Here is a 14591-nt window from a genome sequence, read left to right as displayed (position 1 = left end):
TTTTCCCATAAAGTTGATGGTTGCGTCAGAAAATGAGAAAAATATCAAAATTTTAAACAATCCAACTTTAATGTTAAATAACTTTTGAAGAAATGAATATATCAAAAAACTGTAAAAGATATTTTTTGTAAAGCGTTAAATTTTCTATAAAAATCTATTTTGGTCATTTTGAAATATTATCTCTAACGAGAGTTAAAAAATTTAAAAAAACCAAGAGAACACCGTGTTATTTAAACGGGAAATTAATATTTACGATGTGGTACCTCTTAATATTAATATTAAGAGCTGTAACTTTCACAATATTTTTTTTACCATTTTCAACAAGATTTTCGATATAAATAAAAAAAAAATTGTCGATTTTTTTGAAACAGAAACAGAAAATATATATAGAAAATAAATCAGATATTTTTAAGAAATAGTAAATTATTTTATTATATTATTTTTTTATATTTTGATTGATTTTCAAGAATAATTATTTTAATTTTATAAATTTAATTAATAATAACATCCCTGATCATATTGATCTCGTTTCCATTAGTAATATTTCTAATAACAGTGGTTCAGCATAATCATAGAAGACAATGTAAGTCCACAAACAGTTGAATCTACCATCTTTGTCATTATGTAAAAATTTGAAAGAAACCCAACATCTGAATATTTTATTATTATTTATTTATTTATTTTGTATTACAAAAAATATAATATTTATCACTTTCCTACCACCAATTTCGTTTAAATTCAATCTTAATCGAGGCTTGGAGAACCAGCACTTATTCAAATGCGAAAAACGATTTTTCAGCGAAACACAATCACTCAGAAAGTGCATTAAACGTATGTTCAAGCGTGGTGGCGGGCTTAGATAGATTTCCGAGAATGTTATCCCGCCACAAAGAACTGGATGATTTATTATATTGTTTTAAAAGTGACACCGGCTAGACTTTAAGCCTTCTCTTAGCTAAAGGCGCTGCAAATCTGGACACATCGTCTAATCCCAAAATGTTTGTTTTAAGCACTGTACAAGGCCCACCGCATCGATCTGCCCTTTTTGGTCCTCCTAATGTGTCCACATTGTTTCGTAGCCGTTTTAAAAAACGCCGCTTTATCGTAATTGCTCCCGCGTCCAAATACTTATCTAAAAACGCATTCATATTTAAATTTTGGGCCCCGACAAGCTCCCAACTGACTAAACAAACTTTCCGTCATCGATCCAGTCCGACCCTGGCAAGACAAACATCTTCGCATCCCTTTAAAGTTTTCACGTGAAAGCCGCAAGATAAGGTGAGTTGATAGTAAAATTCGCCAAGAAACTAGCCGAGATATTATGTAATTTCTGCTTAAAATTCCCCCGAAATTTGTTTAAAGTCTTCGGGAAGTGACTGATTACGTCAACTACATTTTCCGCATCTTTTCCCGGAGCTGAGGGAAACTTGCCGGAGGCTGGTAACAAGTTCGTTGCCTAATTTTACGATCTTTAACACACCGAAGAGCATAAATTTCATACTGATTAACTTATTAATGCGAAACACTAATGTTGTTCGTGAAGATGACACGTCACGTATCAATGCATTTGGAATTCATGTCGAATATGAGGGCAAATACTTATCGGGGATGTGTAAAAAATTCAACATGTTCTCAATGATGTTCGTTGCGATGGTCTGGGAATAGTCGATAAAAGTTCCTCATTCTCCCCTTTGACAACTCTATTATTTATTGTGTCAGTGATGGAATGGTACGACAAATACATATTGTCAGATCGAAGCTTGTTACTTCCAATACATACGTTTTACCTAAAATACTTGTACACTTATTGACACGATATTGGCATCTTGTATGTGACAATAAAAATTATAATCTTCTGCCCTCGTAAAGTAATTGTGGGAGAAAAAAATAAGTAACACACATTGACTAAACTGTAATTATAGAACAATTACATTAATATAACCTGACTGTGACTTTGTAAATTCAGATTAACAGTAATTAAGCTAACAACAATTAATTATACCGAATAACATGGTGTGCTAACTGTAACTGTTAATACACATGAAGTGGATGATTTGAATCATTTCAAAAACTAGAATATCAATGACCTCCTATTAAAGTAAGTTTTAATGAATAATGTAATCTCCTGTATAAATTAAACAAAATTGCATCAACACATTTTTCCAATCAGTACTCAGAGGTCCCCCCTTGCTTTACTAACAGCTTCCACCCTCCTTGGCATACTCCAAATTAGTGATTCTTGATCCATAGCTCGCCATTCTTCCCTAAGGGCTTTATCATCTAAATTTTAAAGCTAGTTGTTTTGAGTGTAAATTTGTCTTTGAAGCTGCAGTGCATAGTCGGTGATTGGCCCTATGATTCCGGGTACAACGTACTAAACATTGTGAGACATTATACATTTGAGCTACTTGTTGGTGACTTAGATTACCATATTCCAAAATTACAATAATGTCAGGAAAATCTTCAGAAGAAAATATTTTTGGAGCCATTTTACAGTGCCAAACAACAAATAAATTAAGAATGAACCGAATAAACTATATTCAAAGGATTTTAAATACATAAAAAATAAAACAAATTTACTGCTACAGCTACAAATATTCAAATAATATTACTAACCAAAATAAAATACACTGAAAATATATTTAAATCTATTTAATCCAAAAAATTGTGTATATAGCTGAAATAGCTGGAAATGTTTTTGATTTGTTGCTGCAAATTCTCTAAACTAAACTATTATAAATATTAAAACATTGAGTCAAGAAATATATTAATAGTAAATTTTTATTTTTGACTCCCCTAACCCCAGTGCTAAAACAAAAGATAAGCTTGTTGTATGTTATTAAACCACAGCAATGCCATAATAGTTGCACTAACGCCCCATTATATTAAAACATCATACTTGTGGTCGAATAAATCTAAATAAACAGTAATTAAAGCCACAAAAATTTATAATACAGCATTTGTATTATTTTTGTTTAATTTATTGTTCTGCTAATCTGATCCCATTTAATTTAAATGTATGTTACACAAATTCTTTTATTTTTACCCCAATTGGATTTTGAAGTAAATTTTCATATTAACAGAAAATCAGGCTCTTTATTAATTGGATGACGTGACCTTGATGGAAACTAGTTAGTAAATGTTTAGTTAAGTTATATATTAAAAATTCAAATAAAAATATTGAATATACAGGTTAGTGTCAATTACTTATAATGAGTTAGACCTCCATGATGAACTAGCTACGCATTGACTAGAGAGGTGATTCTATCTGTGGAAGCTTCTTTGGTGCCCACTTTTTATAAAATCATCACCAACTTCTACATACTGATTTCCTTGTGACTGCTTTGTTCCTTGCCTCCAGAATCAAGAGGCACCAAGATGACTGTCATAGATCTTGAATAAATGCTCAAATTATGCCAGTAAAATTAATTGGATGACATGCATTTGATGAAAGCCAGTTAGTTAATGATTAGTTGAACTGGCAACTTAAAACAATCATTCAATTTTATTTATTGTGCTAATTTTGATGACTATCACTTTATGAAAACTCCTAAATTGGTCAATGGATTCGAACTCACAATGTCCTTTTGCTGACTTTTCTGTCAACTATATTCCCTTGACTCCGGTCAAAAGTGCAACAATATTCTAAAACTTGTGGTATAAATAGTCTTAATGTGGTTGAAGACATACTGACCTCGTTGTTACATTAAAATGTGCCACTTGTGGTCGAATAAATTTGAATAAACAGTAATTAAAGCCACACAAATACAGCATTTATATTATATTTAAACGACATCTAATTTAATTTAAACGTATGTTACACAAATTCTTTTCTTGTTACCGCAATTGGATCCTGAAGTAAATTTCCATGTTAACAGAAATTCAAGCTCTGCATCTGAAAGGTCTTGTGGGAGAAATTCCCTGAATAGTTACGACATTATGGCAGCGTGTCACTCCGACCGAGGACTAGTGCCATTCGCCACTACACATTCAAAGCGATGTACAATAAAAAAAATCCCCCAGCGAGTCAATAAAAACATTGTAGTAGTGCGTTAAGATAATGGCACTTAGGGCATCACCGATTTGAAACATCTGTATTTTAACTGACGAGTCTCTCGAATGCGCCTTCGCATCCACAGTAGGCCTAAATGGAAGGGTTTTATTGTCCTTTGCCTCCCAATAAAAATAAACGGCAGGCTTATTGGAACGGATTTTGGACACTGTTAGATTACAGTTTTGATTATTTGGCTGTTGTGGTTTCTAATGATGTTATTTTTAGTGATAGTACCAGTTACAAGAAACAAAATTATTTTGTATCAGGAAGATAGTAGTTATTATGAAAATGTCAATGTTATTGTGTTAAAATTTTATTACTATAAAATGACCAAAATAATACCGAAAGAATTAGATTTTATGGACATAGGATTGCCATTATGACATTACCCATTTACCGCCATATTGGTGTGCCTCCACACAAGTATAATTTAAACATTTATCAAGGAAATGGTTTTACAAAGAAACTCACTCAAATTAATATTTATTAACATATATTATAACAACTATTATAGTAATAACCAATTAAATTTAAATATTATTACATATTTTTTACACTCCATTGAGGAACTGTTTCCAAATCAACAGCTCCATCTGTGGAAGCTTCTTTGGTACCCGTCATCGCCAGCCTACTCCTTGTGACTGGTTTGCTCTTGACCTCCAGAATCAAGAGACACCAAGATGTCAGACTTAGATCTAGAATAAATACTCAATTTGTTCCAGTAAAATTAATTGGATTACATGCATTTGATAAAAACTAGTTAGTTAATTAGTTAGTTGAACTGACAAATTAAAATTCAATTTTATTTATTGTGCTAAATTTGTAAATGATATTAAATGAATTCGAACTTACAGTATCTTTTTCTCTTCATTCTCAGTCAATTCCTTTGGCTGTCCCTCCAGTTCTTTAGAAGCATTTTCCTTCAACTCTTTTTCATACTTTTCTTTAAGTTTGTGCAAATCACAATATTCTAAGGCAACACTTAGAGGTCTGCAAAACTTCAACATTTTATGATAATTTTTCATTTGATGCTGTTGTCTTTTAGGAAATTTGTACTTTCGCCTATATATTGGTTTATTAGGTTTAGAGGATTTTGATGTTGAAGGCACAACTTTTTCAAGTCCCTTGGTAATTAAATCATCCGGCACTTGGTAATTTTCTTTCTCCAACCAAGTTTTGCCCCTTTCTGAGCTAAGTGGTATGTTTATTATATTCAAGAATTCGTCTGATTGACTTGTTGACGGCTGTGGTGGAGAATTTGATACTGGCACTAAATTAAGTTGTCTTAAAAACTGCTCCTTAGTCAGTGGTGGGGGTGGTTTCATGATATCCTCAAATCTTACATTTGGGATTTTCATTGTGGGTCACTCAATGTTTTTTTTTTATTTTCCTTTATCAAATGTTCTCCTGACAAATGACTTGTATAGGAATTGTTACTACTACTTTTTTTTTCGAGGTTGGCACTTCGTATTTGGAAAATAAAAATTCATTATTATGAAAAATATCATTTTATTCTGAAACTTTAATACTAGTTATATAAAAGTATACAATAATATACAGGATTTGATATGGATTGTGTATACAAACTTAGAAATTACTATCAATTATTACCTGTTTATTTTTTCAAATGTGACAACAATTAAATTACGTTATTCTACTTCAAATATTCCCGCCATAACAACTCAAAGTCTATTTTGAAATAACATAATTTGTTTATACAGCATAAATTAAAATTAATTATAAAAATTATATGTTTATATACATGATTACAATAAAAAATACAATTAGCATTTGTACACAACTAGTGATAATTTGCATAAAATATTTAAATATAAATAAATAAATTTATGCAACTTTACAACAAACAAATAATAAAAATAGTTTATTCTAGATAATTACTTATAAATAAATAGAAATAATATTTTTTAGATAATTAATGTCAGTTAACTAGAATAGTAATTCCCTGAATATATCATGGACGCTTAGACAATTTTAAATTTATATTTGTAATTTTCTCTCAATTAAAAGCTACAATTTTTGTCATATAAAAAATACGTTTTAACATGGATGTAGTTTTACTAAGAAACTCTGATTAGATCTTGTAATAAAATGTAATAATTTTAATAACCAATGTGCTAATTTTAATGCCCATCTCTTTACGACGACTCGACGACTCAATGTCCTTTTCCTGAGTTTTCTCAGGATTAATTGGATTACATGCATTTGATAAAAACTAGTTAGTTAATTAGTTAGAACTGACAAATTAAAATAATTATTCAATTTTATTTATTGTGCTAAATTTGTAAATGATATTAAATGAATTCGAACTTACAGTATCTTTTTCTCTTCATTCTCAGTCAATTCCTTTGGCTGTTTATCCAAATGAACCTCCAGTTCTAAAGAAGCATTCTCCTTCAACTCTTTTTCATACTTTTCTTTAATACTTAGAGGTCTGCAAAACTTCAACATTTTATTGTTTTTTTTTACAACATAGATTTTTACTTAAATTCTCATAAAAATATACATATAATAATAATTTTAATAATTATTAATATATATTAAAATGCTTATATACAAAAAGGTATTAAATTTAAGCATTAGATATTTTTTTTATTTTATTTTAAGAAATAACGTTATATTTTGAATAAGTTCAAAAAATATTAATTATAAATCAGTTTAAATAAAAACAGTTGGGTTGTCCGAAATCTATATTAAGTTGCCTATTTTTTTGTTGTAGCAAAGGTAATGAACGTAGTATAAATGATGTTTTTTCGGTATGGTCGAATTATATTTTTGGAGAGGCAAAACAATGAATTGAAAGTGGTAACCAATTCTGTAACCGATAGTACGTGCGACAATATTCTGGTGCTTTAGAAGTAAACGGTGGTCTCAATGTTGTTGAATGCGCACTGGCTTCTTTGTTTTTCTTGTTGACATATCATTCAACTCTTTCAAGTCTCCTTACAAGCGACTTGTATTGGTTACCAGTTCTGCAGGAAATTCATTATCGACAAGGGAGGGATTTTGAACGCTGTTAGAATAGTTCTGATTAATCCGTTCTTATTTTCTAACTACGTTATTTTAGTGATATTACCAATTACAGAAAAAAAAAATTATTTTGTATTAGGAAGACAAAAACTCATTTTTTTGAAAAATATCATTTTATTTTGGTAAAAATGTATTACTACAAATTGTTCAAAACAATACCGAAAAAATTAGATCTTATGATCACAGAATTCTCATTTGGTATTATCTACATAAGTTATTTATTTAATCAGTCTTTTATTTGTTGTTAAAACTCTCTTGCAACAAAAACTCTAGATTAAATTATTTCAGTTTGAAACTAAAACAAACTAACTCTATAAGTTATGAGAGCTAATTCAAAATTATATTTTTTTATCACATCTTTAATACTAGTTATATAAAAGTATACAATAATATACAGGGTTAGATATTAGTTCCCTATCTAATCTTAGGAATTATTACCAACTATTACCTGCGTATTTTTTTATCTCATGTGATAACTATTTTGTAAAACAAAATTACATTTTTATACTTCATGTATTCCCTGCATAACAACACAAATATATTTGAAATAACATAATTTGTTTATACAGCATAAATTATACGTATGTACATATATATAATTACAATAAGAACAATTATCATTTGTTGGAATGCCCACACAAAAATATAATCCAACAATGTCAGTGATAATTTGCATAAATAATTTAAATTGATAAAATATAAATGAATAAATTTATGCAACTTTACAACTAACAAATAATAAAATTAGTTTAAACTAGATAAATCCCTATACATAAACAGAAACAGTAGCTTTAAATAATAAATGTTAATCAACTATAATAGAAACATTAATTCTCTGAATAGTTCATGGATGCTCAGACAATTGTAAATTTATAATTTTATCTTAAATTTAAATAGAGAATTTAAGTCATATAAAAATACATTATAACATGGAAGTTGTTTTACTAGGAAACTGATTAGATTTTGGTTCTATTGTAACCTGTAATATAATATAAAAATGAAATAAACAATGAAATCAATGTTGTCTAATTACATAACAGCAGAAAACATTTGTGTTCATAAATGAAACAACCTTAAATTATAGTAATAACCAATCAAATTTAAATAATGTTACATATTTTTTACTCTCCATTGAGGAATTGTTTCCATATCAACAGTTCTATCTGTGGAAGCTTCTTTGGTACCCACTTTTTCTAAAGTCATCACCAACTTCTTCCTATTATCTTCCTTGTGACTGGTTTGCCCTTCGCCTCCAGAATCAAGAGGCACCAAGATGATTGACATAGATCTAGAATAAATACTCAAATTATGCCAGTAAAATTAATTGGGCGACATGCATTTGATGAAAACTAGTTAGTTAATGTTTAGTTGAACTGGCAAATTAAAACAAACAATTAATTTTATTTATTGTGCTAATTTTGATGACTATCACTTTGTGACGACTATCACTTGGTCAATGACTTTTAAATGGATTCGAACTCACAATGTCCTTTTCCTGAGTTTTCTTTCAACTATGTTCTCTTGACTCCCAGTCAATTCCTTTGGTTGTTTGTCCAAATAAACCACTAGTTCTTTAGAACCATTCTCCTTCAACTCTTTTTCATATCTTTCTTTGAGTTTGTGCATATTACAACATTCTAACACAACACTTACAGGTCTGCAAAAATTCAACAATTTATGATAATGTTTCATTTGATGGTGTTGTCTCTTAGGAAATTTGTATGTGTGACAATAGTCTGGTGCTTGAGGTATAGATGGTCTTAATGTTGTTGAAGACATACTGGGTTCGTTGTTATTTTTATTGACATACCATTCAACTCTTTCAAGTCTCCTGAGTATAACATCTTGTGGCACTTGGTGATTTTCTCTTTTTAACAATTTTTTGCCAATTTCAGAGCTAAGTGGTATGTTTATTGTGGTCCTGAGTCTAACCGATTGACTTATTGATGGTGGTTGTGAGGGAGGATTTGATACTGATTGCTTATTGTCTGGCACCAAATTGAATTTCTTTAAAAACTGCTCCTTATTCAGTGGTGCAGGTGGTTTCATGATATCCTCCAATCTTACTATTGGAAGTTTCATTATGGGACACTCAATTTTTTTCATTTTCCTCAGTCGAAGGTTCCTCCTTACAAGTGGTTGATTTGGTTTATTACTGGCACCCTTTTTCTGGAGATTCGCCGTTCTGCAGGAATTCTCATCATTGAATGGTTGACAAGTTTTGTAATTGTAGGAGTACTTTTTGAAAAAACGGCTGCACTTGATCACCAGCTTTTGCAAAATGCTGGCCTTGGGTCTTCTCTTTTTGACGCCGTTTTTTGCGTAGAAACTATCGAATTCCAACGCGTTGGGCCACCACTTCGGTCTGTTGTTGACATCCTGGCCGACACTTTTGGGCAACAATTTGTTCGTGTACACGATCAATTTGTCGACGAACAATTCCAAATCGTACAGGTCCATGTTGACGATTTCATTCTTCGGATAACCACCGTTCAGAACGTAATTCAGAGAGGCGTTTTGCGAATATTCCACTACCTCATGCTGAATCGGGCACTTTTTGTTTTGACGCTTGTTCTCTCTGATCGCCACCATCGTAAAACTCTGGACACTGTCGCATCGGCCAGTTGCGGTGCACGGTACGTGTACGTTGTCAGTGCGGGCTGACGCAAATTTACGCACTAAAACACATTAATTTTGCGAAATTCACGTCCAAACATCAATAGCTCGACGAGTCAATTGAGAGACGTCGCGACGCAGCCGCCATCTACCGATCGATATTAGCGAACCTAGAACGCGCGCACTTTTCCCACTTCCCACCAATAAATAATTCTTTCTGACTTTCTTTTTTTATTTACCGTTGGAATAATGACACTTTTTTATTTATATGTTTGCCAAAGGAATGAATAAATATTTTTTTTTATTTTTTATTTTTTCTTGTGTTTCAATATTGTTTAAAAGTATTACAGTACAAAGTTTAACAATAAAAATTAAAAATTACATTATTTATTATATAATCATTTTAGAAATAACAGCTGCCACAATAATTCATTTAAGTTTAATCATGTATTTGAATTTGATTTGATGATTTATTAGATAATTATTTAAGAAACAACTGCTGAAAATGTCTCAGAAATACCCTTTAAAAATTTTGTCCAAATTGTATTATTACATATTAAAAACTAGTTGAAAGTCAATTTTTTTAAACATGTGCCACAACAATTTTTATCATTTACAACTTTATTTCTTGAATATACAGAGTGGTTCTAAAATGTCTGTATATAATAGCTCATGATTTATTAGATAATTATTTCAGAAGCAGCTGCTCCCCAGGATAGATCCACCTTGTCGTGGTCCTGGGGTACAGTATCGCTCCACAAGCCAAGGTAGTGGTAAGCTAACGGATCTAACTGCAAGTCCAATCCATCCCCAGGAAGATCTCGGATCTTCCTCAGATTGGACTTGTTCTTCCAAACCCAATTGACAGGGGGCTGGCATCTTTGTCAGTCCCACGTCTTCTGGTTCAGCATACGTTCTTTCCCCCATGGATTTATACATACATGGTAAACACTAGGGCCATGATCTTCGCAGAGGGGTTTTTAACCTTGCCCCTCTTTGTTTCTCAAACAAAAAAAGCAGCTACTGAAAGTATCCCAAAAATACACTTTACAATTTCTTTTTAATAAATAGTTGAATCCAGTTTTTTAAAATATGTGCCACAACAACATTTATTATTTCTAGAATATACAGAGTGATTCTAATATGTATGTATACAGTAGCTCATATCAGTTTAATTACTCAAGTATTTTTTTAATTTTTTTAAATAATTTATTAGATAATGTGTCCAAATTGTATTGTTATAAATTAAGAACTAGTTGAAAGTCAAATTTTTTAGATAAATAAGATAATTATTTCAGAAGCAATTGCAGTGTCTCAGAAATACCCTTTACAATTTCTTTCAAAATTGTAACAACATTTATTATTTACAACTTTATTATACAGAGTGGTTCTAAAATATCTGTACATAATAGCTTATGATTTATTAGATAATTATTTCAGAAGCAAGTGCTGAAAGGGTCTCAGAAATATCCTTTACAATTTCTTTCAAAATTGTACTGTTGGATATTACAAACTAGTTGAATTCAATGTTTTAAAACACGTACCACAAAAACATTTATTATTTCTTGAATATACAGAGTGGTTCTAAAATGTATGTATACAGTAGCTCATATATGTTTAATTACTCAAGTATTTTAGTCTAAATAATTTATTAAATAATTATTTTAGAAACAATTGCTGAAAATGACTCAGAAATACGCTTTACACTTTCTTTCAACATTGTACTGTAAGATATTAAGAACTATAAAGCAAAATTTTTGAAACATGTGCCACGACAACATTTATTATTTACAACTTTAATATTCGTCAACATACAAAGTGGTTCTAAAATGTCTGTACCCAAAAGCTTATTTATGTTTAATTACTTATATACTTTACAAATTTTGTCAATATTGGAAAAATAAATATTAAAAACTAGTCGATAGTCTTCTTCTACAGATTGGTAAAATTTAAAAGATTACATAAAAAGTTGAGAACTGATAAAATGATGAATATTAAAAAAACATATATTATTAATAAAAATCAATAAATTCTGCCACGGAGTTTTAAAAAGAAAGTCAACGATTTTTCAACTATTTGCTTACAATTAGTGAATATAGTATTACAATAATGGTATTTAAATATTAACAAAGGGAATGTAATGTTTCTGTAATTATTGCAATTAAATGTAAATTTTGAATGTATTTCCTTTATCATCGTTATAATCAAAAAAGAAGTTCCAAAAAAGAAAGAAGTAATTTTAATAAATTGCCTACATGTATTGCCCGCATTTTCAACGAACATTCAATATAAAATATTTAAAGTAATTCGTCACCGACAGTTCATGGCTTTGACAAATGCCAAGAACAGAACCGTAATTTGGTTGCAGTCGTGCGGTTCGTTACGGGGAGACCCTAAACAGATGTTACACATTTCGATAAAATGGTTAATTTACAAAAGACACAACCTCTATATTAACTATGGTTTAATATGAATATTAATTTGATAAATGTCCAAATTTTATCAGTCTCCTTTTTGTGTTTTATTAAATTAAAAAAATATAAATTCATTGAAAGGGAAAATTACGTAATGTTAAGTGGCTACTTTTTTTATTCACAATTTATAATAAATTATTTTTTACTATTTATATTAGAAAAAAATTAAATGAATATATTAAGGGGATCGGGAAGTCCTTTCTGCGCATGTCGATATTTGATTGTCTGTATCTGGAAGGCGTGGCAAACTTATTTTAAGGTTATTCTGACTTGTTCACTTCTAAATAATTCAATATATAACTTTTTCTCAAATTTGGGGTGAAATGATCAGGTGAATACCAGAAGAGCAAATCCAGTATTGTATGTTTACGAGTTTAGCAAAGGTAGAACATTGACATAAACAATAAAAAAGAGGACTTTTATGTGTATAATTTATTTGAAATAACTATATAAACGTTCAATGATTTAAAACATAAAAGTCTTCATTATCCTGTAATTAGCATAAGCCCCTTTTTTTCTCAGGACAGATTATCATGATAATGAATAATCCATAAGCCTTGTAATTAGTCCAAGCTTTTATCTTCTGAGAGTTACCATCCAATTATCCCACCTGTAAGTTTAGTAAAATTCAGTAAAACGTTCCCTTGAATTTTATACCTTTGTTCAAGGAGAAATGAAAACATCAAAAAAACCCAGCTGATCAACTCAGATAAAATGTGCTTTATTAAAGCCGGACTGATGAAATTTAAATTATGCGGCTCCATCTGAACACATCCATTAAAAACTCGCACAAACGTGAAATGTGCATTGTTCACGTCAGACGATGATTAAATATGCGAATTCCATGCCAATGTTCGGAGGTCGCAACATCCCACCCCTTTACGAAACCATTAATTGCCATCGTATTTTTGATAAACTAATTAGATTGTTTTGCGGGTTAATTTACAAGCGGCGGAGCTGGCAAAATACAATTAATAACAACAAAGGGCTTTTAGAGGCGGTACAATAACCGCGACGCCACGACTCCTGGACTAAGTGCTTATTGGGCCCATCAACTTTCCGGAATAACATCGGTTTTGTGGATACACATTTCGAGCGGAAATTTGATACTGGCCACATTAACAGATAATATAACGCGTTCATTAATTCGCATCAATCCAAATGTTCGCATAAAACCGGAACGACACCGTTTTTGACCGGCGAAATTGATAGCGGAACACGCCGGTGTGGGATCGGAGTTGGGCTAATGTGTTTTAATTGGGTTTTGGCAACAAAAGTGTCTCATTACAGCGATTGAAACATATTAACAAATTGCGGTTCGCCTTTGTTGTGTTCGAAGGTTTTTTCTTTCATTTCAAATGTCACTAGTATGAAGGAGATTAAATTTTGGACGGACCAGGTATGGAAGGACTGTCTGGATTTGTTGGAGAGAAGATTGGTGAAGAAATCAACGTCACACTCTTAGAACTGAGCCTACGAGACAAGTCCTATTGACCAACCAAGAAGAAGAAATACTACCTACAACACAGAATTTTTACTGACCCTTTTCATACCTCTCTCATCATCAAAGATAACAGCTACTTTGGGATGTTGAGTAAAATGAGATTTGTCTCCAATGATAAGTCCCAAATTTGTTGGGATATACACAAGGATCAGGAACGGGAACAAAGGCGAAATCAACAATTTTTTGTGAAGAGGTCTTCAAACAGTCCAACGTTATGGAACCCAATCGGCTGCCTTACTTTAACGCTCTTCAAAATCCGGTTTTCTAACAGAATTATGACTAACCTCATACTGTGGTGGTTTCTTTGGTGTGTTCCAACATTTCCACTTCAATAGAGAAGACATTACTGATACTAAGCTCCAACTTTTGAGTAATTTAATACCATATCTAGGAGTTCTTTAGTTTTGTCCCAGAAGACATTGTTTTCAGTCAAGTATCAGTAATTTTAAAATACTGATAATTATACACTTGGTTTCAAATGTCACCATGCTATAATTTAATTTAGAATTAACATAAAATTGTTGTTAATATATTATTATATAATTTTATAATACTCTAAAGTACCTTAACTTTTAACAAATAGAGATTATTCATCATTAATAACTTTATTACCAAAAACGTTTATTTATTTATTTATTAGACAAACAAAACCAAAATCAAATTTTTGACTGTGTTTTTAAAAATTGTTCACTGTCAAATTTTACTAGAAAATGTTTTTTACAATCAGGAATATTTTTTTTTTTTTTTTTTTGTTAACCAGCATGAATTCATTTAACATTGTTGAATATCAAATAACTTAAATATTTACTGGGTATGTGTCATGTGAAATGTATAAAGGTGAAAATCGATGTTAATTATACAGATTTCTCGTTCGACAGGATTGACGACCTTATAA

General features: G+C 30.7%; 2 protein-coding genes across 2 annotated transcripts; both read right to left on the bottom strand.

Annotated features, from left to right (window-relative positions):
- Nucleotides 1-4520: 4520 nt before the first annotated feature.
- On the bottom strand, nt 4521-5437 carry LOC126265422 (uncharacterized). The gene is made up of 2 exons (XM_049966907.1): nt 4907-5437; nt 4521-4749 (listed from the first exon to the last, which is right to left on the bottom strand). Exons 1-2 carry the CDS (start codon nt 5410-5412, stop codon nt 4683-4685), a joined length of 573 nt encoding a protein of 190 aa, XP_049822864.1. The 5' UTR covers nt 5413-5437; the 3' UTR covers nt 4521-4682.
- A 1802-nt stretch (nt 5438-7239) lies between these two features.
- Nucleotides 7240-9869, bottom strand: LOC109602826 (uncharacterized). The gene is made up of 2 exons (XM_020019271.2): nt 8586-9869; nt 7240-8390 (listed from the first exon to the last, which is right to left on the bottom strand). Exons 1-2 carry the CDS (start codon nt 9692-9694, stop codon nt 8213-8215), a joined length of 1287 nt encoding a protein of 428 aa, XP_019874830.2. The 5' UTR covers nt 9695-9869; the 3' UTR covers nt 7240-8212.
- Nucleotides 9870-14591: the final 4722 nt, after the last annotated feature.

The sequence above is a fragment of the Aethina tumida genome, chromosome 4 (assembly GCF_024364675.1).
Source record: "Aethina tumida isolate Nest 87 chromosome 4, icAetTumi1.1, whole genome shotgun sequence".
Taxonomy (NCBI): domain Eukaryota; kingdom Metazoa; phylum Arthropoda; class Insecta; order Coleoptera; family Nitidulidae; genus Aethina; species Aethina tumida.
This window is presented reverse-complemented; position numbering and strand designations above follow the sequence as displayed.